General features: G+C 41.3%; 1 protein-coding gene across 1 annotated transcript in view; it reads right to left on the reverse strand.

Annotated features, from left to right (window-relative positions):
• Positions 1-862: 862 nt before the first annotated feature.
• The window catches only part of znf1035 (zinc finger protein 1035), a 46,657-nt gene continuing 22,329 nt past the window's right edge, over positions 863-25,190 (reverse strand). Inside the window, exons 2-4 of the mRNA XM_041793345.1 lie at positions 24,866-24,921; positions 10,815-10,869; positions 863-10,711 (exon numbers count right to left, since the gene is read on the reverse strand). Of these exons, the coding sequence (XP_041649279.1) occupies positions 1,575-10,670 (9,096 nt within the window). The 5' untranslated portion in view covers positions 10,671-10,711; positions 10,815-10,869; positions 24,866-24,921 and the 3' untranslated portion in view covers positions 863-1,574. The remainder of the gene's footprint in view (positions 10,712-10,814; positions 10,870-24,865; positions 24,922-25,190) is intronic.

Consider the following 25,190-nt stretch of genomic DNA (forward strand, 5'->3'; position numbering starts at 1 on the left):
CACGTAGATCATGGTTGCTTCATATTTTAATTTAAAATCCAGTTTAAGAGGTTTAAAGGCCTTTTAAGGACAATAACAATGAGAAATCATTACTCCACACTATAGTATGAAAGCAGCCCTTTTTGTGCTTAATTGGCTTAATTACCATTGTTCCAAATTTTAAGGGTTGTTTTTTTTCCAGTTATTTTTAAATTCAATGTTAGAAAGCTGAGTTTCCTTAAACTTGCATTTACCAACTTACTGTCATTTTCTCTATATGCATTATACACTGTTGTAAGAGCTGTAAGTAAATCCACAAAAAAGGATACATTACTAACTAGACAGCATCATTTTGATAAAGTACCAAGACTATTCTATTTTTAAGTACCATCCTAAGTTAAAAACCTTACACTTGATGTAAGACTTTTTAATAAAATTTTATCACCTTAAATTTAGCAATAAACATCCAACTACAGACTTTTACAAGATCTGCAGGAACTCTGCAGATATTGCAAGGCCATAGCTTTAACAATTTCTCCTCTAAAATGACAAATTGTTTGAATGAAGCACCAAAGCTTAATATTTTGGGGAACAAGAGAGACAGCCATTCAGCCTCATAGACATGTTGCCATTTCTTCAAAAAGAAGAAAACCTGAAGACCTAGCTACAAGTTTGGTAGATTTAGATTTCATAGCATTTCTGTAGTCCTTACACTGGGTGTGGGCGAACAGCAGACAAAACCGCATGACCAGCTTCAATATTGTTCAGGGGTGCTGAACTTCATATATTTACTACCTTAATTAGTCCCAACTTTCTCGCCAATGTTTGCTTAACTTGCATTTAAGTTATCACTAAAGTGTTTTAGAAGAAAACAGAATTTAAAAAAAGGACCAGTAAAAAGATTTACTAGTAGACTTTACTTGAATACATCAACTCAAATTTCTTATGAAAGCTTTATCATCATCAGTTATTGAAAAGGAACATACAGTATAAACATGTCTGAATCATCTGTACAAGATGCTCATCTATATCAAAAAAGAAACTGGTGATGAACACAAGGAAATGATTAACCAATGATTTCTCAATCACCTCTAGTAGATGGACAGTCATAGAAAATACTGAGATAAAAATTACCGATATTGTACATTTGTCAAAAATAAAGACCAAAAAACTACATTAAAAAACATAAAAAAATGATCATTCTCGATCAAAACAAATCCAGTCTTTATCAAAGACATTTCATAAACAGTTAATCCAACCATGTTTGTTAATATTTATAATACAGAATATTCATCAACCTAACCCTATTTTACAAACACTAAAGAAAATATGGCAGTCATTAACTCTGTACAAATTCCATTTGTTACAACTTCAAACTATACAGAATATAATCAGGAACTTAGGGGAATATGCACTGTCAAAATGACAAGAGCCAAGACCGTTAATTTACAGCAAGGGACAAAAACACAAATTGAACTTGTGTAGTCACTACCATTCAAGGTTCACAGTCAGATGTAAGGCATGAAAAGAAATTCAAGAACCTTTAGTTGATTGATTCAGAGGAAACAGAAGAGAGATGGTATATTATTATTCTACTAAGAGGACCCTGCATGAGTCTGCTGATGTTCCTCCAGTAAGTGAGGGAAAGCAAAGGCTTTGTCACATTCAGTGCACTCGTACACAATTTGGCCAACGTGACTCTCTTGGTGCTGCCTTAGTAGAGACAACTGGCTGAAGGACTTGTAGCACATGTCACAGCGGTAATCTCCACCTTCTTTTTCAGCATGCAGCCTCTTATGCAAAGAAAGATCCTCTGTTGTATGAAACTCTATCTGGCACTCAGTGCATTTGAGTTTGGTCTCTGTTAACTGATTCTTACGCTGAGCAATTGATTTATGACAATGCTTTCGTTCATGCTGTTTCAGGTACTTCCTCAGAGCAAACCTCTTTCCACATGCCTCGCATTTGAATGGCTTATCTGCATGATTTTCATTTTGATGCTCTAGAAGACTGCTTTTTGAGGAGAACTGCTTTGAGCAAACAATGCAATCATACATATCCTCATCAGTGACATCTACCTCCTCTTCCTCTGCTGTTGTTTGAGAGTAGGTTGGAGGGGATTTCATAGCTGATGAATACGAGTGTTCAGTTTGGTCCACTCTGTGTTTCTGCTCTGAACATTGGTGTTGGAGGAATGCATTGCTTCCAAAAAAGCTCTGGCCACATTCTGTGCATTCAAACTCAGTATCTGTTATCAGATGATTGCGCTCATGCTCTTTTAGTTTACTCTCAGAGGGAAGTGATATTCCACATGTTTTGCATTCAAATGTACTATCAGGATGCATGGGAAAATGATGGATCAGTTCTGTGACACTGACAAAACACTGATGACAAACTGGACATATGAAACCATCTGACGAACCACTATCTTTTGCTTCAGAGTTTTGATCACTTTCTGCTGCAGTTTCAATGTGGCTCTTTGCATGGCTCAGAAACTCCTGCGATGACGAAAAACTGCTGTTGCATTGATTACATGGATATTCACAACTAGACCATGATACTTTATGGGTGGCCCTGTGCTTTTTCAGGTGTGATGCATGCAGAAAATGTTTATCGCAATCTAAGCAAGAATACTGTCGCTCTTTGGCTGCAAAACAGCCATGCTCCGAAAGCTCCTCTGGGTCCCTGAAACGCTCATTGCAGACACCACAACGATATTTAAGTTCAGCATTTGACAAAGACTTTTCATTTCCTTCCTTTGAAACCGAAGCTGGTAGAAGCTCACCCGAGTTAGAGTGGCTTTTTCGATGCTCAACTCTACTACTCTTGGTGGGGAACACATGATTGCATATATCACATGGGAAACTTTCTTCACGATGACTTGACATGTGTTCTGCCAACTGCGAGGGTCCAGTGAAACTGAGTTGACACTTAGAACAACGGTATGGGCGGCTCTTTCCATGACTATGCTTGTGTTTACGCAGAGCAAAGAGCGAGACAAAGCCCCTGCCACATAACTGGCACTGGAATTCAGACTTGTGCATTCGTTGATGTTGCTGCAATTGAGATGCCTGATAAAAACATTTACCACACTCTTCACATTCATGTGGTTTTTCACCCAAGTGACACCGCTGATGATCCTCAAGACTTTCTGATGTTGGGAATGTCTTCCCACAGACATGGCATGGAAAGTATGGGGCAGAATCTGAGTCACTGTCCTCGCTGCAGTGATTTTCATCCATATCGCTTTCGGCAGTTGTGCTGTGTTGACTGCTGGCTTGTTTTTCACTGCTACTGCTGCTGCTTTGGTTCGGTACACTACTCTCCTTGAGCTCTTTTTGATGCATTGTTTTGTAATGTCGCGCCAGGGACTTTTTGGCTGCATAGGTCTTGCTACAGAATCGACATGTGTAAATATCCTCAGGATGTGCTTTATGGTAATGATTACGTAAAGATGGGCTTGTCCAAAACCTTTGACTACATATTTTGCAAACAAAAGGCCGATTTGCATCATGGCATGTTCTGTGGATTTCAAGATCAGTTGGAGAGTTAAAGGCCATGGAGCAGTCAGGGCAAGAAAAATTCTTACCCATGCCATGATGGCTCCTCATGTGTTTTTGGAGATTTCCTTGACTAGAGCACAACTTTCCACACTTTGTACATGCATTGCGTTTTCTCTCTTGCTCCTCTCTTCCATGGTCTTCGAGGTGACTTATAAGCATTAAGCCATCTGTGAAACTCTCATCACATTCTGAACATTGGTATTGCACAGCCTTCTTTTCTTTAACTGGGGTGTTGTGCACCTGGTTTTCCTCTGATGCTTTCTGCACTATGTCCTCTTGACTGGAGGAGTTCGTCTGTAAAACCTCAGAGTCAGCTGGTTTGGATTCATCTTTAAACTCTAGATTGGAGGCATTCAATGCAAGATCAATTTCTGCTTTCAATGGGACTTCCAACTGTGGTGTGGTACTTCTCCCTAAAATTTGGGTCATTCTACATTTCCTGTAGTGATTGCGATAAAAGTTCTTATTCCAGAAGCCTCGTTGGCATACTTTACATGTATAAGGCTGCTGCCTCCTGTGTACACGCTGGTGACCACCTAGTCCACTTTTACATGAAAAGGTCATGTCACACTGGGAGCAGGCATACTGGGTGGGCTCCTCAATGTCAAGAGCTGCATCTAGTTGACAGATGACATTAGTACTTTCAGTTCTCCCTTTGTCACAGCTTTCATCCACAGGCTCTTCTTTGATGTTTGGAATATTTGATAGGTGGTGTTGTAAGGGAGCCGTCGTCACCGGGGGCACCATTGTTTCCACCTTGTGTGCATTCAAAAAATGCTCTTGGAGTTGGGAAAACAGTAAAAACCGGGAACTACAGTAAGCACAGGAAAAGCCTTTTGGTGGGCTCTGAGGGACTGACTGTTTGCTTTGACCGACTGTTGATTCTGAAGAGCTTGGAATTAAAGCACACGTTTTTCTGTGATCTTCTAGCTTCAGCTGGGAGAAAAATCCTCCACATCCATCACAAAGCACGTTATCTTTCCCATGTCTTTTACTGCACTTTGGGTAGTGACGCTTCACATAATCCTTCCTTATAAACCTCTCACCACAAGTTTCACAGGCGTACGGCCTCTCTCCAGTGTGTAGGCGATTATGTGTGACTAACTGCCAAAGGCTTTTAAAAGCACGAGGACAGTACTTACACAAATGTTTGTTTTTTTTGTTGAAAAATGGTTGGATCCTGTGAAGGATTCTACCTTGCACCTCAAGCGGGGAGTTTGTCAAGTTTTCAGTAAATGGTTTATCAGGAGATGGTTTAGTGTCTAGTGAGAATGATGCTTGTTTTGCTTTGGCAGCCTTTCTGCACTTTCTCATCTTCTGATGCTTTCTCAGAGTTTTTGCATGAGAAAAGGCGGAGCCACATTTTAGGCATTTGAATAATTTTACAGTATGGTTCATGGTGTTGTGTCTGGAAAGTTTAGACTGAGATGGAAAGCTTTTTGAGCAGATCTTGCAATCAAATGTCTCCTCTTTTTCAGCCAAATTAATACTAAACGTATCCTGCCAACCCCTTCCAATGTCATTTAAGCTGATTTTGGGAATACAGACCTCCAATCGCCTCCTTTTCCCTCTGCAACGAGTCTGATGTACTTTAAGGTGATCATACCTTGAAAAACAGCTATCACAAGCTTTACAGCGGTATGGCTTGACTTCATTGTGTGTCAAAATGTGGCGTCTCAGAGATCGCGCTTTCATAAAGGTCTTGTTGCAGAATTTGCACTTGAATTCATTTCCTTCCACATGCGGCGCCTGTACTGTTTCTGTGCTAGTTGGAATGTCTGACGACTGTGTTGCAGCTTCACTTTTGACCTCTGACTGTTCTTGTTTTGGAGCAGCATCACAGTCAGCTTCATGTTCTAACCATGGTCTATGAGCTCGAAATCCTTTGCCACAGTGTGAACATATAAATGGTTGCACACCTGTATGTCTGTATTGATGTCTAAGGTATATCGATCTGTACCTAAATCTCTGTGGACAGTGGGGGCACTTGAATGGAAGCAGCATGGTTGAATTGGGCGGTAAAGGCTGTGCAGGGACCCTCTTTGCTGGTAAAGGCTGTTCAGGGACCCTCTTTGCTGGTAAAGGCTGTTCAGGGACCCTCTGAGTTGATTTTGAGGAGACTTTGCTGAAAACGGCATTTTGAGATGATGAGCCACCACAAAACATATTCTTATGTTGTCTTAATTTTTTTGGCCTGAAGAACTTCCCGCATACTGAGCACATATCTAGTAAGTTGTTCCTGTGGTCACTTTCATGATTAATCAGGCGCTCTTTGGTTTTTAGCAGCCGGGGACAACAGGGACATTGAAGTGTTGTTCTAGTCCTACTATCAGGAACCGCTGTGGCAGGAAGTGGTGTTGGACCAGGTAAACATGTCCTCCTGTGAACTGTAAGGGAAAAATTATGGTAAAACTGTTTCCCACAGTTTGTACAGGAAAAGGGTTTGTCACCAGCATGCAGGATCATGTGGCGCACCAAATAACGGCGCACACTGAATTTACGCTTGCAAAATGGACACTGGTTTGCAGAAGAGTCAGATATATGAGTTAGACAGTGCTTTTTAAGTACATTGAAATCATCGAAAACCTCTTTGCACAGGGAGCACTGCAACTGTTTTTGTCCACTCTGCTCCTTCACGCAGTCCAAGGATTTCTGTGGTTGTACTTTTACTGATAGTTGTTCTTTCAGCTGAGATGCCTTTTCCTCCTTTCTTTTGTGGGTACGTACATGCCGAAGGAGATTTGCAGGATACTGGAACTCCATTGTGCAGTCAGGGCATTTAAGCATTCCTCTTTTAAGATGTGTGCTTCTGTGCTGAATCAGTTCTCCAATGGTTGGAAGAATCTTTCTGCACACAGTGCACTGTATCCTCCTCTGATGAACAACTTTGTGGGCAACAACATAGCAATGTTTCTTGAATTTCTTTCCACATTGCAGACATTGGTATGGTTTTTCACCTCTGTGATTGCGCTCATGAGTCTTCAGTTCCTTCATCGTGCTGAAAGACTTTCCACAAAAACGACAGCTTAAGGCAGGGCTGCTATCTTCTTCAGTTGAATTCAGGTTTTCTTTACTGTTATCAGTCTTTGGAAGAGTTACAGTTTCTGATTTAGGAGTGATAGAGAAAACTGATTTTCGGAAAATAATAGCTTTGCCAGTGAGTTTTAACAACTCATGTTTCTTCATGTGCCTGTACTTTCCCGAAGGATGAAAAAAGACTGCCGGACACAGGGTGCATTTGTAACGTGCTTCGATATTGGTTGCCAAGACTGGGGGTGCTTCTTGTTTCAGCTCCTCTTTTATTGGCAGTGTTTTGTGCACAGGTTCCTTTGTCTTTGTGTTTGGTCTTTTCTGTTCAACTTTTCGCCTCAATGCTGGATCTGTTTTGAGCTGATTGAAGTAGTTTTTGAGGCAAAATGACTTAATATGTCTGTACCGGTTTGATGTTAAAGTAAATTTAGCTAGGCACAAGGGACATTGAAATTTACCATCTACTTTACACTTGCCACCAAATACGGCTTCTCTGACGCATTGTCGTAAGTGTCGATTCCTGTTGTAAGCATACTTGAAAGGCCGTGGGCAAAGAGGGCATTTGAAGATTACATTCTTTAACATTTGGGTTTTCTTACTACTACTTGTCCTTTTGCAAAGACTTGACAAAAGTCCAACTTTAGGTCTCTTGTGTTTGTTATGGTAGTGTTTTCTTGCCTGGTTTCGGGTTAAGAAATATCTATCACATAAACTACAATAATTAGTTTTGTGAACATTATCTAGCTTTATGAAACAGTCATAAAGGTTTCCAGATGGCTTCTCCTGCACCAAGGTGTCTGATGGCGATGATGCAGCTGTGCTGACAACAGCTTCTACATTATCAACGGGAAGCTGTGTCATCCTGTACTTGCAGTGTTTCTTGGTGTGTCTTTTTAGGGCACTGGACTGTGAGAAAAATGACCCACATTTAATACACTTGTATGGTGTTATGCCAGTGTGAGACCGCATGTGTGAGATATAATGAGTTAACTTAAAAAATGTAGTTTGGCACTTTGAGCATGTCCGACCACCTCTTTTTTTATTCTGTTGAAGGCAAGGGTCAGAATAGAGTTCAGTGTCTTCTGCAACATCAGTCCTTAGGGTTTCACCACAAAGGTGTTTTTCTGCTTGTTCATTTCCCATCAAGTAGACATTGCAAGTCTGGCAAAACTGAAAACAGTGCCTGGAATGGCAGCCATAGTGGTGTTCAATTAGATGATCCACATTGTAGGTTGAGTGTTTGCAGTTTGCACAATAATAGGAGTTGGTCATTCCATTAATTGACTCTGAGGTTGTCAGTATTACAACAGGCTGCAGGAGTTTTCTCATTTGTGAATAAGATTTTAGTTGAGGCGTTTGTCCTTCTAAATGATTTACACTGTTACTGTCATGTATGGCAACAGCTGGTTCTCCATAGAGATTGACATCAAATTTTGGTTCATCAGTGTCGCATGATGAGTCCTCCAGGGGTTCACCGTACATCATGCCAAGACCTGACGCTTCCTCAGCAGGTGTATCCATCTCTTCAAATGAGTCTCTTGAGCTTGCAGCATCATCTACTACACAATCTTCAGGTTCAGGCACCACCAGTATTTTATCTAGAGACTGATGCCGATTAGGACTAGAAACTGTACTTGTTACCTCTGTAGCACTTGTTTTTTCCATTTCAAGACAGCGAGTAAAGTCTGTGCTTAAACCGTTTCCCCGCACGCTGCAGTCTGTGCTATTAGAAGCATCTTGTGTTACTTCATCAGTGGTTTCAATCGACAGACTGTCAGAAGTGAGAGCAAGACTTTTGTGACCTGCATCTAGCGAGGTTTCATTGTGTGTCCACTGTGCTGCACTTGTCCTTTCATCATCTTGACAAGGACTCTCTTCTGTGCTGGGGCTTAAAGGCTGTAAGCAGAATTCTGAATGACTTTCATTGCTTTGCTCATCCTTTTCACTTTCAAGGTTTAAATAATCATCACTCAATACCGTAGAGCTACTACAATCATTGTCCTCTGGCACACTTTCAAAAGACTCATGCTTAGAAGACTGCAAAGGGGATTCAGTATTGCTTTCCAAGGTGTTAGTGCATGCTCTCGCTTCATGAGTTAAATTTTTAGAGTCAGGTACAGCAATGTCTGACGGATCTAAAGATGGAGTATTTAGCTTAGCATCTTTATCCCTACAGATGGTCTCTTTGCTTTCCTCTTGACCATCCTTGGTGTTGAGATTTGAGTAAGTCTGCTCATCAAAAATTCCCTTTTCTAATGACACTGATCCTGAACTTTCCCCATTAAAGGCTTTGCTCTCATCCTGCTGACTCTCCACTGTATCTCTAGCTTGATCACCTGTGATGTTGAGATCATCCAATCCAACATTTTCTTGGTCAAGTGATTGATCTATTCCTTCTTCAATGACTTTTTCATCTTGCTCACTTTTCAAAGAAGCCATAGAACTTAAAGAACTCATGCTCAGCTCTTCGGCATCTCCAACTGGGTATCCCTCTTCCTCATCATCAGTTATGCTTTCAGTATCCCTCATTTGGAAATGTGATGTGTCTCTTTGTTCATTCTCAGTTTCATTCATTTGACTCTGGATTTGACGAGGATCATCATCATTTCCATCTTTTACAGTCTCAGCCCCTGGTTCTATCCTTTCTCCTTTCAGGGCTTTGCACCCATCCTGCTGATCCGCTTGACTACTTTTACTGCTGGGATCATCCAATCCAACATTTGCTTGATCAAGTTGTGGTTCTGTCTCCTCTTTCATGATGATGCCATCGGGATCTTGCTCATTTTTGAAAGAAGCCATGGTACTTAAAGGACTCATGCTCTGCTCGTCAGAATCGCCAACTAGGTATCCCTCCTCTTCATCATCATCAGTCATGCTTTCAATATCACTCATTTGGAAATGTGACGTTTCTCCTTGTTTTTTCTCAGTTTCAGTCATTTGACTCTGGATTTGATGGCGATCTTTAACAGTTCCATCTGCTGCAGTCTCAGGCCCTGGTTCTATCCTTTCTTTCCGCTGATCCTCCACCGGGACTTTAGCTTGTCCAGTTGCCCTGTTGGGAACATCCAATCCAACATTTTCTTGGTAAAGAGATGGTTCTATTCTCTCTTTTATGACTTGTTCCTTGTGATCTTGTTCATTTATGAAAACAGTCGTGCTACTTTGAGAACCTGAAGTGAATTGCTCTTCAATATTGTCATCTGAATTTTCATCCGTCTCATCATCAGTTACACTTTCAGTGGACCTCATCTTGATGTGTGAGGACTCTCCTTGGTGTTTCTCAGTTCGATTCATTAGTCTGTGGATCTGATAACCATCTTTGATATTTCCATCATCTACAGTCCTTTCTGTGGTAGCCATTATGTTAGCAGTAATAGAGGGTTGATCTTCTGCTTGACATTTCAGTCTTTCATTTATACTGATATCTTCATGTGCACTTGGATTTAAGTGTCCTCCTGTCATCACATTTGAAGGTCTCTGCAAGTTTTCATTCATCCCTGACATATAAGGACATTGACTCTTAGCAGGTAAAGATGTGTATGTATGAGGTAGAAGCCATTCTGATGAACTGGGCTTAGCAGCTACTCCAGTTTTAGGATTTGAAGCTGGACTACCAGTACTTGCCACAAATTTGCAAGAAGGCCTTGTTTCAGTGACCTCTGCATATGAACAGCTACTGGCAACTGAATAGTTCTCAATACATGATGTAGCCATTTCAGAGTCCTGGGTAATTCCTTGTGTGTTCGTTGCCAAGGATGAAGGAAAAGATCCAGATGTTGACAGTCCTTCTGTGGCAATATCTGATGATTCATTATCTGGCAGGGAACCTTTGTCCATTTGTCCAATATCAGCTTGCCATTGAGATTCTTTGTAGTATCTTTGATAAACACAGTCTGAACCAGAGTAGCAGTTTGTGTTAAAGTTTGATTTTGCTGCAGGAGCTTCATGAAAAGCCACTGAGCTAGAGAACTCATGGTGTCCAGTGAAGTTCTCTATATGCTGGGAAGGTTTTTTTTCGGACTCTGATCTTCTCAAAGTACTTGGATCCGATGTTAAAGGTGGAGGATTATAGCAGTATGAATCCCACCCATTAGCCATTCTTTGCAAAGGCTTGAAGCTGGATCTTATGCTACACAATCCTGAAAACACAAAGAAGCACAAAATTATAAATGAAACAAAATAAAAAAAACTGTATGTTTTATAAAATAATCACATGCATACAGCAATTTTAAAAAATCTGACCTTTTCTTTGAGTAGGATCTATCCAGGATGATGAGGATTACATCTGGAAGGAAACCTAGAGAAATAATAAATTAATTAGTTTTACCACTGCAAAGCAAAAGATAATTTCCTGTATATCAAGTATTAATCAGATACAATCACAATTTAGTCTTTAGTTGTATTTTATCGGGAAGATTGCCCCAAAAATGTCTGTGGCATTGCATCAGATTCACCAGTTTTCAACAGGCTTCACCAGGCCAAATTTAATTCAAGACAAAAGACAAACAAAAGGTCCCTTTTTTTTTTGAGCTAGTCATTGCAGAGGGGCCTGCAGAACTTGGTAGCAGGGTCTTCACATATGGGGCCTTTTCATGCAAGGCTCAGCAGAGGAACATAGGACTGCTTCTTAAAGAGAAAGGCCTAAGGATCTGGTGGTATGGTTTAGTAAGGAGACTCAGTGCACTGAAGCAGAACTATGGGAACCAAATATAAAATGTGGAAGTAGAGCGTTAAGACTGGCCTTCTTGGAAGCTGGGGGATCATGTCCTTGAGAAGGTATTGCTGAGGAACTACATTGTGGAAAGTCTCAGTTGTTATTCAATCAAATAAAAGGCTGCCATCTAGTCACTATAAAGTGTTTAGTTGAATTAGGAGGCAAAGACAGGACAGGCAAACAGACCATAAAGACCCAAAATTGTTGTGAGGGCAAACACAAGAGAACAATTGGCTCAACTGATCTAAACAGCAGCCATCACCATCAACGTCTAAATGTGGAATGAATGGTAAGTGTATCCTGCAAGGCTGAAGGTGCTTTGGGTAGTCAAAAAACTAGAAAAGAACTATAGAGGCTCAAGTCACAATGTAAAAAAAAAACATCAGTAAGTGCCACAAAGTGCTTCAAGTCTCATCGGACAAAGGTGCTGCCATGCATTAATGCCATGCACATGATGTAAAGAAGCTTAAAAAACCTGATAACATCAGCAGTGAAGCAACCAATTATTATCTTGAGACCTCTCATTGTCACCATCAGTTAAACTGCCCTCACTAACAAATAATGACCAAAGTACCAAGAGCAGGACAGTGCAAGCCATCTGTATTTGGGAGACTCATTTTATCACTGGGGACAACAGCGGGGAAGAGTCAAGCTCAGTAAATAGTGTTCTCTAAAGAGCTGGGTCTTTAGCTTTCTCTTCAAAGTAAAAAGAAACTCAGCTGATCAAATGAAGTTGGGTAATTAATTTAAATCATTCAGGGATAAAAGAGGACAAGAGTTGAGCTAATGACTTGGGGCAGTACCAGGCACTTTTTGCTGGCTGAGCGTAGCAGGCAAGAAGGAGAGTAGACCTAGATGAAGTTGCTTCTGTTGATTCTTGTTTTTATGTCACAATTTCAACCCTCCTCCTTGAAAGAAGAAAGAAAGAAAGAGACGGGCAAAAATGACTCAAGAGATACTCTGGCAGAGATACTTTAATTTTATTTTTAGTTTATTATTCTATTTTACACATAAGTTTAGTTTTCTTATGTTTGGTTTACTTTTAAACCTTATGGTCTACTTAAAAGCCTACAGCAAATTCCAGTGGAACATTAACATTTGTATCCATAACATTTATGTTTTTTTTTTTTTCATTAACAATCTAAATGGACCAAAAAGAGGCAATAGAAAAAACTGAAAGGTGCCTTCACAGTGCGGTTAATCTGCAGTCTGGACATGGAGGCGCAAGCATCTCCTGCTCAGACTGCAGCTGAGAGGGACTGTTGCGTGAGGACTTAGCTGCCTGTGAGTGCTTTGTGACGGGGAGGGGCCCACTGCAGCACTCACTGCTCACTGAGAGGAGCAACAACGTTATATGCTTTCACGTCAGAGTCTCGAGAAGTCTCCAGTAACACCAGAAAAAGATGCTAGATTTGTCGCTAGTTGATTTTTTGAAAAGAGTCACTAGACGGGTCCGAAAACTCACTAAATATAGCAACAAAGTCGCTAAGTTGGCAACACTGTGTGAATGCGGCAAGGCCTGTGAATATGAGTTGCAGTAGTCAATGCACAATATTGCAAAAGCCTGTACCAGGAGCTGTGTTGCATGCCATGTCAAGTAGGGTCTGATACTCTCAATGTCACAGAGGATAAATTGGCAAGACTGAGAAATCGAGGTCACGTGAACCTTGAAGGTTAGCTCAATCATATCAGTCAGGTTCCGGGTGGCCTTAGTGGGCATGAGTTTATTTAATCCAAGCAGGATATTGATCGTGGTTGCATGGTGGGAGTGGCTGGAATGACAATAAGCTCCGTCTTGGAGCTCAAGGTCCATCTAGAAATAGACTCCTGATCAAAATTTTGAGACAAGTGGAAAAACTGCAAGAATTTGCATTGTGCACTGTTGGATCTTAAGAAGGTTCTAAGTAGAGCTTCAAAATGCTAAAAGAAGAAATTGGAGTGAGACAACAAAAAAATTGAGTAAGCAATTCATTGCAAACAACAATTGAACTAAAAAAGGCTGTTCATCAGCTGGTCAAAAGTTGAAGATTAACAGCCTTTTAAAAACAAAATCTGCGCAAAATTGTGGATTCAATGTCATTTTCTGTCAGGTATTCACACTGTCATGAGCTCCTGATAGCAAAGGCAAAAAAGCTTTCTGTCTTTGAACATAGGGGGATTGTTGAGCTGCATAAGAAAGGACTCTTGCAATGTGCCATTGCTGCTGAGGTTGGACGCTGTAAGACAGTCATTTTGAATTTCTTAAAAGATCCTGACGGTTACGGAACAAAAAAGTCAAGTGGTAGACCCAAAAAAATTTCACCAGCACTGAGCCGGAGGATCTGATTGGCTGTCCGTCAACACACAGGACGATCCTTGGCCCAAAATAAGGCCATTAATTAGCGCTGACTGTAGCCCAATAACCATCAGATGGCATCTGCGAAGGAAGGGCTTAAAAAACTAAAAAGGTCTTCAAAGGCCTCGTCTCCTTCAACGCCACAGAACGCCCATTTGGACTTTGCAAGGGAGCTCCAAAAACATGGGAAATTGAAAGAGGGAAGAAAGTTTTATACTCCGATGAGAAAAAATGTAACCTTGATGGTCCTGATGGCACTCTTAAGTTATGTCTTGTACTTGTAGTGTTTTTCACAATTAAGTTGACAACATTTGTTGAAACTAGAGCCAGACCGATATGGGATTTTTTGGGCCGATGCCGATATTGGGGGCTAAAAAAAAAGCCAATATCCGATATTATCGGCCGATATCCGATATTTTGGCCGATATATGAAATAAGAACATTGATATACACAGGATATATACTGTACATGGACACAAATATGGAATAATATGTGAATAACCAGTTGAATTTATCTTTGTTTATTTCACAAAGATGCAACTTAGATGACATTAAAACACTGTATAATAATCCTATACTGTGGCTTTGGACCATATTAGACAGGAAAATGATAAATGGAGAGCCATATTTACATCGTTGTGGCAAGTATGCACAAAGAATATGTTTACAATTTGTGTCTTGATAACCCTGAGGAAGGCCACAAGCCTAAATGTGCCTGTTTTATAAAGTTCTTCTCTAAAGATCTACTATAGTTGAAACTTTCTGTCTCCACACTGGTAGAATATGTCACAGGAAAGATAAACATCGTATGAATGCTTTTCTGGTTTGTGCTTTTCAAAGTAAAAGCCCGGTTTAGCATTTCTGTAGAGAAACTCTGTTCACCTGTATAGAATGCTTTTATTTTGAACAGTTCCCGACACACTTCCTCTGTACACTAAATGAAGTCGCTTTGAGGGCAGGGCTTTGAGAGCAGGGAGATGTGGCTGACACGCAGAAAACTCGCACCCTGTGTGAAAGCCGCACTGGCAGGAAGCAGAGCTGACCCGCAGCACACGCAAGCGGCAAAAACGGTCCCAGTCTGAAACGAGCGTTAGTCCTCTACTCTGCTGCAGTCGAACTGCGCGAGGACGAGGCTGCCTGTGAGCGCTTTGGGACGGGGAGAGGCCCACGGCAGCAGCACTGCTCAGTCTCCAGTAACACCAGAAAAAGTTGCTAGATTTGTCGCTAATTGCTTTTTTGAAAAAGAGTCGCCAGAGGGGTCTGAAAACTCACTAAATATAGCAACAAAGTTGCTAAGTTGGCAACACTGAGTGAGTATGAGCTGCTGCTGCACTCTGCATCTGAGGGGGAGGGGCCAGGCACTCAGGCTGAGTCCAGCATGGAGACACAACACAGAGTGACAGGAGCAGAGACATTCCCCGCAAAAAAAAAAAAAAAAAAAAAAAAAAAAAAAAAGTTAATATATTGGCTACATTCTAGCCGATGTTGATTAATCTGTGAAACGCTATAATTGGCCCACTGATAAATCGGTCAGGCTCTAGTTGAAACCTGTGGAAACAAAGAGAATGGATGGTCAAGGACACCTTTGAGGGAAAGAACGGGAAATTTCCAACAAGAAAAACCCAAAAAAGGTGAAAAGAAGACCTCAGTCTCAACTACAACTCCTGGCTAATTTAAAAAATAACAACTGCTAGTAACTGCTAGGGATGCACTGATCCACTTTTTATCAGTTCCGATCCGATTCCGATAAATACAGTGCTTAACAAATTTATTAGACCACCTGTCATATTTCTCTCAGAGACCATCCAGCATCATGAAGTGCTTTAATGCGGACTCTTTCATCTTCAGTGAGCTCTCCACGTTTTACCATTTTGAATAGGAATGAGGGATTTCAAAATGAATTCCCCAAATTTGAGCTGGCTCACTGGGCTTCTCTGAGAAGTCAGAAATTAATCAAGCATAACATTTAACCACTAAAACTACGTTTTCTGTTCAGGGATGCAAGTAAATAACTATAATTTGACATACTAATCAAGAAGTATCAATGTGCTTTACTATTTTTTCAGTTTTTTGTAAATCAGTAAATTTGAAAATTCATGGATAACAATAATAATTATATTTTAGCATTAAAAATATCATTTGGGTTAAAGAGCTTCTACATATTGGTGTATTAACCATTGCAGAAACATAAAAAATGATTTTGGTAATTACCAATGCTGTTAATTTAGGGCAGCTGTGGCATAAACCTTACTTTGGTTAGGGTTAGGGTGGTCTAATAAATTTGTTAAGCACTGTATGTGCCGATACCGATACTGATTCTGATATACATACAGTTGCAATAAAAAGTATGTGACCCCTTTGGGATTTCTTGGATTTCTGCATAAATTGGTCATCAAATGTGTTCTGATCTTCATCTAAGTCACAACAATGAGGTCAGGACTCTGACTGGGCCACTCCAGAAGGCGTATTTTCTTCTGTTGAAGCCATTCTGTTGTTGATTTACTTCTATGCTTTGGGTCGCTGTCCTGTTGCATCACCCATCCTCTGTTGAGCTTCAGTTGGTGGACAGATGGTCTTAAGTTTTCCTGCAAAATGTCTTGATAAACCTGGGAATTAATTTTTCCGTCAATGACAGCAATCCGTCCAGGCCCTGAGGCAGCAAAGCAGCCCCAAACCATGATGGCCCCTCCACCATATTTGACAGTTGGGATGAGGTTTTGATTTTGGTGTGCTGTGCCTTTTTTTTCTCTACACATAGCGTTGTGAGTTCCTTCCAAACAACTCAATTTTGGTTTCATCTGTCTACAGAATATTTTGCCAGTAGTGCGAAGACGAGGAAATGGCATTAACAGAAAACAGAAAAGGGGCTGCAGAGCCAGTGCATGGGAGAGGCTAAGGAAAACACTACAGAAACACCCACTCCCCAGCCTTTTTCTCACCGACGCCAGGTCCATTGTGAACAAAATGGACGAGCTGAGGCTACAGCTGGAAGCTGGAAGATGGTGCTCCGCTCTGATCATCTCAGAGTTGTGGCTTCAGCCAGCAATCCCCAACGCCACTTTAGTGTTAACAGGACGCATTGACGCTATGACAGAAACCAGGACTCACAGAAACAACGAGGTGGGGGTCTCTGCATTTATATTAGTAGTGACAGGTGGGCTAATAACAGTAGACAGTCACTGTTCTAGGGGATACAGGGCCATACCATCACCCCACCTAGGCCAGTCAGACAACATATCCCTGTCTATGTTACCAACCTACACCTCCCTCAGGAAAAGAGACCCGTCCCCCCCCTCAAAAACTGTTAAGACATGGCCTGATGGTGCCTCCTCACAGCTGCAGGACTGTTTTGAAAACACAGACTGGAGCATCTTTGAGTCCCATGACCTGGAGGAGTACACATCTGTACTCTCGTACATCCAGTACCGCACAGACACAGTCAACACGGACAAACGCATCCAGGTGTATTAAACCAAAAACCCTGGATAACAGGAGAGGTCAGGACCCTGCTGAGGAACAGGAACATCGTCTTCCGGTCCAGTGACATGGAACTGAACAGTGTAGCCAGGGGAGACCTGAAAAGGAACATCCGACCGGCCAAACAGGACTACAAAACCAAAACTGAGGACCAACTCCAGAGCAACAACTCGAGGCAGGTATGGCAGGGGGTCCAGAACATCACAAACTACAAACCCAGACCCAATGTTGTGGATGGCAATGCTGCACTGGCAGAGGGGCTGAACTTTTGCTTCGCCCGCTTCGAACAGACAACATCAGAAGCAGCCCCATCTCATCCAACAGCCAACACTGGCCACTCCTTCATGGTGGAGGAACGTGATGTGAAACATGTACTAAGGAAAGTAAATCCCAGGAAAGCAGCAGGACCTGAAGAGGATCCATGGCAGGGTGCTAAAAGACTGCACAGACCAGCTCACTGGGGTCTTTACAAAGATAATCAACCTGTCCTTAGCTCAGGGCACCGTTCCACTCTGCCTTAAGTCCTCAACCATCATCCCTGTCCCATAAAAGACCCCCATCAGCAGCCTAAACGACTTCCAGCCAGTTGCTCTCATTCCAGTCATAATGAAGTGCTTTGAGAAACTGATCAGAAGCCACATCATCCAAGGACTTCCAACCACTTTTGACCCTCACCAGTTCGCATTTTAGAAAAACAGATCAACAGAGGACACCATAGTCATAGCCCTCCACACCACCCTGACCCACTTAGAGCAAAAAAAAAAAAAAAAAAAAAAGAAAAAGAAAAAAGGTATACCAGGCTTCTTTTCATTGACTTTAGCTCAGCATTTAACACAATCGTCCCCAGCAGACTGGTATTGAAACTAAACAACCTTGGCCTCCCACACTCCACTTTCCTCCGGATTAAGGACTTCCTCAGCGACCGACCACAGAGAGTCAGAGTAGGGCCCCACCTCTCCACAGCACTCAGTCTAAATGCCGGCTGCACACAGGGATGTGTACTGAGTCCCCTGCTTTACACTCTCTACACACATTACTGCACCCCCACCCACCCGGGCAACTAGGACTGCAACAAACGATTATTTCAATCATCGATGAATCGGATGATTATTTTCTCCCCGAGGTGGGGTGGGGGGTGGGGGTCCCTTAATTTAAAACTTAATGTGGATATTCCAAAGCTGTCAAAATAATGTTAGAGTTTAAATGTCTATATTCTTAAAACTAGAATAAAACATTTTTTGAGTTCTGTTAAATTAATTAACTTGAACATGCCACAGAATAATCACAAAAAAAATCAATTATTTTAAAAAATTTAAATGATTTTTTTACATTATTACTTTGCCTCCCTCCTTACAAATATAAACAATTAAAGATCATACTAATGACAACAGCCTGAGGATATGATTTAAATGAAAGACTATGAGGGGATACTGATTTTATTACATCCTCTTATTTCATCCCAGAGGAGCCACATGTAAGCCTCAGCCCATAAAAGTTATTGATATTATGATAATTTCTAAACATTTGTCACTCACTAATTCAACAAGCAAACGTTAGTTCATTGATGCTTGTCAGACCGACCCGCACTCACAGACGGACACACAAACTATCTCTGTCACACATACACAGACCCACACACCCAACTGCTCCTGTCACCCCGTTACTGCAGCTCACGCTTTTCCTTCCTCTCTCCTGTTTTAGCAGACATTTAGAACACAAAGTGGGGCAAACATCATGGATTACATGAATGCCTGACAGCCGAGCGCTATTATTTTTATCCAGACTTGTATCGTAACAAAAACTAAACTAGGGCTGCAGCAATAGATTCTTTTTGTAGTCGAGTAGTCTCAATTCTTCTGACAATTAATCGAATACTCTCATAAGAAATATTGCATTTTTTCAATCAATCACTTTTGCTTTTTCAAGAGAAGTAGCACTAGACAAATGAGAAAAGAAGCTGGGTCCCTTAAATGAACTATTTCTATATTAAAAATTGGTATTAACAGGTTCTCTAAAGAAAATAGATTTTACAAAGTGCAATGAAGTTCTGATGACAGTTTACATTTCTTTTTTTTTTTTAAAGATTTATTTTTGGGCCTTTTCGTGCCTTTATTAGAGAGAGGACAGTGGATAGAGTTGGAAACAGGGAAGAGAGCTGGGAGAGACATGCAGGAAATAGTGCCACGGGCCGGATTCGAACCTGGGTCGCCTGCGTACATGGTGCGCGCCTTAACCACTCGACTACCAGCATGCCCGACAGTTTACATTTCTTAAAGTTACAAGGAAAGGATGTTATAAAATGACATTAGACTAAGCCATATTTAGGGTTTTAGGGATCCTTCACCAGGAATTGTTTGCTGCCAACAATTTATTTCTTTCATTATAGTTTATTTCTATTCTCCAAGTTGTCATTAAAGTAAGGGGACACTTAATCATTTTAAAATCCTCTATTTTATGCATGAATGTAATATTTCACATTATAGCAAAAGTATAGTTCCATCATTCACACAGTGGTCTGATGATGTCTGGAGGGTGAACCTTTAGATTACAGGAATATGATCTATTTTTCAAAAGGGTATTCACTTTCAATTTTTGCACATTTTTTTGTGAGTTCATCCACCATAAGATAAAAATATGACCTTTTAAGACCATCCACTGACATGGAGAAAGCAGCTTCTGTGAGCTGTTGAATCCTGACTATATGATGAACTTTAACCTACTTTGTCTCTGTCACTGTCTGTGGCAATAAGGTGTTTTTATTTAATTGGTGTCAATTCATTATTAATATAAGTCTTATTCTTTTGGGATGGTAAACATTTTGAAAAATACACTGCAATTAAGACGTCAGTGCCCTGAATTTTAGATAATTTATAATTCCATGTATAACGTGTGCATGCGGAAAAGAGAGAGAGAAAGAGAGAGAGAGAGTGAGAGAGAGAGAGGGGAAGCACCAAAGCAGGACTTGAATCGTGAAGCCTGACAGTGCTCTGTAAAACTGTCGGGTCAATCAGAGAAGTTTATGAAATTCCCTGAAGTCTGCAGACACAAAATGAGCGCTGCGAGTCATGCGGGCAGCGCATAAACCCAGAGATCTGCGTAGGTTTACAGGTGCTGGCATAGTGCCGTATCTGCAATTAAGCCGCAGGACGAGGGCCTGTACACATCACTGCATCTCTTTCTCTTCTCTCGTAATTTTTACGCCTCGTATCATGCGTGTTACATTGTAGTAATGGCGAAAACAAGGGCATTGTGCCACACAAATAGCCGTCCGTGTGAAACACAGCACGCCGCGCAACGCAACACACGGCGCGATGTCCAGGTTACAGCATGGCCGTATATGGATACATGACTGATTTAAGCGAAGCCTCGAGGCAGATAATTTGCCTTGAGGAATTTTTTTGAATCGAATTACCCGGATAATACGAGGAATAGTTTCAGCCCTAAACTTAACTTCCGCCGGAGTTTTTACAACAACAAGCTCTTTTTAGATAGATAGCGTCTCATTTCCGTCATGAGACACAGCTGATGATGAATATATCTACTTAATTCTTCCGCTAATCATCAGATTATAATCAGAGAAGTACTAAATCAAGCAAAAGTAAAGTTTATCAGCCGTCTGTGTGTGACGTAAACATCTTCACGCCAAACGAAGTGACGCCATAATGGCGCGACACAACGAATTAATACATAAATTCATTGCCAACATTTTTTATTATAGATTTTTATCGATTTTATTGATTCGTTATTGCAGCCCTGCAGGCAACTCCATCGTGAAGTACGCAGACGACACAACAGTGTTCGGGCTCATCTCAAGGGGAGATGAATCTGCGTACAGGGATGAAGTCAAAAACTGTCGTCATGGTGCAGCATCAACAACCTGGTCCTCAACACAACAAAGGCTAAAGAAATAATAGTGGACTTGAGGAGAAACAGATCTGACCCTCAGCCCATACACCTCAACGGGGACTGTGTGGAGAGGGTCTTGGACTTCAAGTTCCTGGGCCTGCAACTGGATGATGACCTGACCTGGGAAACCAACACCACTGCGCTGATCAAAAAGGCACACCAGTGACTCCACTTCCTGAGGGTCCTGAAGAGCAATGCCCTGGCCAGAGAGCTGCTGGTGTCCTTTTAAAGTGTACTGGCATACTGCATCCCAGTGTGGTTCTCCAGCTGCACTGCTCAGGAGGAGACAGTTCCTAGAGGGTCATCAACACAGCTTTAGGTTGTGCAGGGGCGTCAAACGGCAGCTGGCTATGTGAAAATGTTGCAGCGGGCGTCCCTCATGACTGAGGGCCCTCATCTGTGTGATAATGTCTGGGTTTTTCAATGGGACAATGCTACAGTTTATAATGCCTGCCTGACAGAGGACTTCTTCCAGAAGAATAACGTCACTCTTTCAACCATCCTGCATGTTCCCCTGATCTAAATCCAACTGAGAACATTTGGGGATGGATGGCAAGGGAAGTTTACAAAGATGGACACCAGTTCCAGATAGTGGATGCCCTTCTGAAGCCATCTTCACCACTTGGAGCAACATGCCCACTAACGTCCTGGAAACACTTGCAACCGAAATGAATTTTGGAAGTGATCAACAAGAACAGTTGAGCTATTCATTACCGAGTCCTTTTTGAAACTTTTTTACTTTTTTGAGGGGGTTTTCGGGTTTTTCTGAGCTATGGTCTTAAACTGTTTATCTGCTGATGAACAGCCTATTTCAGTTTAATTGTTGTTTTCAATAGATTGCTTACTCAGTTTTTTTGTCTCACTCCCATTTCTTCTTTTTGCATTTTGAAGCTCAACTTAGAACCTTTTTAGCCTTCAGCCTGTGAGGTATTAAACACGAGACAAAAAAAAAAAACCCTGCTAAATATCTTCTGGTTTACAAAAGTAAAATAAATACATTTGTAAATTACAATATCTGCTTTTTAGAGCAATCACTCATATTCATGATTTCTGAAGAGTGCTGTAACACCTCTTTGAATTAAAAAAAAAGCTGGTGTAGAGATGCCTCCTGCAAAATCCTAACTCATGTGTGTCAGCGAATGAGTCCAGACTAGCTCATGTAAACACAGACTACAACCTGTGTGTTAAAGTTTCTTAGACAGCGGTTCTTAAGAACAAGGTAAACCAGCAGAAATTGGGGACAACAAAGCTACAGACCGGCAGAGGGTGAAAACAAATCTCCAGTGACCAGAATGACCATCAACTAATTCAAATGTCACTCAGCAACCAAAGGATGATATTAAGTGACCTACAAAAAGTATGGCAAATGGTAACTGGGGTGAATTGCACAGCGAGAACAGCTCAAAACAGACCCCTTGAGGCAGGGCTCAAGTCGTATAAAGCCCGTCATCCACAAAAAGCAAAGAAGAGCCAGGCTGAGGGTTGCAAAAGACCATAAGGATTTGACCATAAAAGACTGGAGAAAGGTCATCTCTGGTAAGTCCAATTTTCAGCTTTACCCAACACCTGGTTGTCTAATGGTTCAACAGAGACGTGGAGAGGCCTACAAGCCACGGTGTCTTGCATTCAATGTGAATACTGGTGGAGGGTCGGTGATGATCTCAGGGTACTTCAGCAAGGCTAAAATTGGGCAAATTTGTCTTTGCAAAGGACGTATAAATCAAGCCACGGTAAAATAGTCCGCTGTTGACATACTATTCCCGCGTGAACTCGCAGTTCTCCTGTGATCTCTTCCTGCTGATCAGGGTTGCGTGCCACGGCGCTGCGCTCTAAGCTCGCTTCCAGTGGGGGAGGTAGCTCTCCTTCGGTCGGAGCAAACCCACGGCACTTCGGTGCGTGGCAATCACGCTGTATATGGAAACCGGAGGTTAGGCCGGCCACACACTAGATGATTTTTTAATCTAAACTGATTTTAAAACTGTGGGAGACCACAGACTTCTGGACAATTTTCAAAGATTTTTCATCTTTAATCCTCTGAACACACACACTAGATGACAAAGCCACATTGTCCAATCACTGGAGACCACACACCTGCTGACCTGCCTACGACCTCACGTAATCATGTGACTTCAGAAAAAAAACCACGGATGTCTGTCGATACCATCTTGCAATCTCTCCACAACAGGCTGCCCTGGTATGCGTTAGAGGTGCAGCAAAAATTAAAAAAAAACAAGGAAAGACTCAGGACGAAATCCTGGCTAGAATTAAGGCACACTTGTGTTTATGGTTGTGAGCAGTGAAAGTACGTATGATCCATCTGGTGACACTGTCCAGTGTGCTTGCTCTCACTGGTTGTTGTGGGTTCTTCGTCAGTGGCACTATGGCGTAGAATTGTAAATATCAAACATGTTTGATATTTATGAATCAGGGTCTGGGAGGCTACGATGCGATTTGGAGCAGCAAATTAAAGTGTAAGTAAAGGCAGCTCAGAGCTAACTCCGCCCACCTCCATAATTCAAAAAATGCACAGAAAGTGCATCCCCTCCAGAGTCCCCTGAAGCAGGCTATAGTGTGGTGGCGGTCGTGGTAGTCCTGAGCACTACCTGTCTGGTCTGTTGGCTCCAGCAGCAGCATTACTAAAGCTGGAGCTCTCAGAGCCAAAGCAGTGCAGGAGAGGATGGGATGGTCTCTGAATGGTAAAGTCAGTGAGAGGCGGTAACTTTCTATCTTATATGGAGTTTGTGACGTAGAAACCTACTGATGGTAGGATTCTACATCAGCCACGCCTTTTCAGAAAAGATTTTTCAAGGCAGATGTCTGTTTGAGCTAATTAAAAGCTATAAAATCCAGATTTTTATCAGTTTGGTGCAAATTTCTGCTATAACACCAACATTGATGTGTTTTATTATAGTTCAGTCAGATACTTTAGTGTACAGATAAAAAAAATGTTAAAGTGTTCACTACCTTTTCAATCGTGTTGACACCACACACATGCAGACTACTCAGACAAATAATCATTTGCAAAGAGGCTCTAGTCGGTATACGCCCCCACAGTTGTCAGGGGGGTCAAGTATTGCCTAAAATCGGGCTTAAAATCCTGTAGTGTGTAGCGTCCAGGACAGTGCTCCATACCACACAGCTAAGTCAATCAGAATGTGGATGAAGGACCACCAGATCAAGACCCTGTCATGGCCAGCCCAATCTCTAGATCTGAACCCCATTGAAAACCTCTGGAATGTAATAAAGAGGAAGATGGATCCATCAAAAAAAGCTGAGCTGCTTCACTTTTTGCACAAGGAGTAGCATAAATTCACCCAACAGCAATGTGAAAGACTGGTGGAGAGCATGCCAAGATGCATGAAAGCTGTGATTAAAAATCAGGGTTATTTCACCAAATACTGATTTCTAAACTTCTCCTAAGTTAAAACATAAGGATTGATATTGATATAAATGAATATGAATTTGTTTTCTTTGCATTTTTGGAGGCCTGAAAACATTGCATCTTTTTTTTCATTATTTTGACCAATTTTCATTTTATGCAATTTAATGCTCTAAATGAGATTTTTTTAAATTTTATTCTATTATTTATATTTGGGAGGAATTTTGTCAGTTGTTGATATAATAAAACAAAGCTATTTATTATACTAAAAACATACCTATAAATAGTAAAATCAGGGATAATGATCATTTTGCAGTGGTTTCTTTTTTTTTTTTTTTTACAGAGCTGTAAAGCCTAGGGGAAAAATGATTGGTATTGGCAGATACCCAGATTCCAAGGTTTTGGAACAGACCTCAAAAGGTTGGATCAGTGAACCACTACCAAAAATACAAATCAAAACAAAACAAACAACAAAAATGTACCTGGTGTTCCTGTGTCAGCTGGCAGCAAAATCTTCAAAGACATCAGTCCTGGTTACCTTTAAAAAGAAAGAGTAAAATTAAGTACTAAAATAACCTATTTTACTTAAATTCCATCAAAAAAGCATCAGAAGATCTTCAGCTGGTGCTTAAATACATTTCCAGAACCATGAAGTCTGAAGCTGCTCACTGTGCACAGCCTGTGTACTTACTCTAGCTTGGTCTTTGGATCTTGACAGTTTACCAACAACAAGGCTAAAACACTCTTTCAGACTGCTGTTTTATACACAAGACCAATCCCTCAGTCCCCATGATCCCAGATCTTCTT

The sequence above is a fragment of the Cheilinus undulatus genome, linkage group 8, assembly GCF_018320785.1.
Source record: "Cheilinus undulatus linkage group 8, ASM1832078v1, whole genome shotgun sequence".
Taxonomy (NCBI): domain Eukaryota; kingdom Metazoa; phylum Chordata; class Actinopteri; order Labriformes; family Labridae; genus Cheilinus; species Cheilinus undulatus.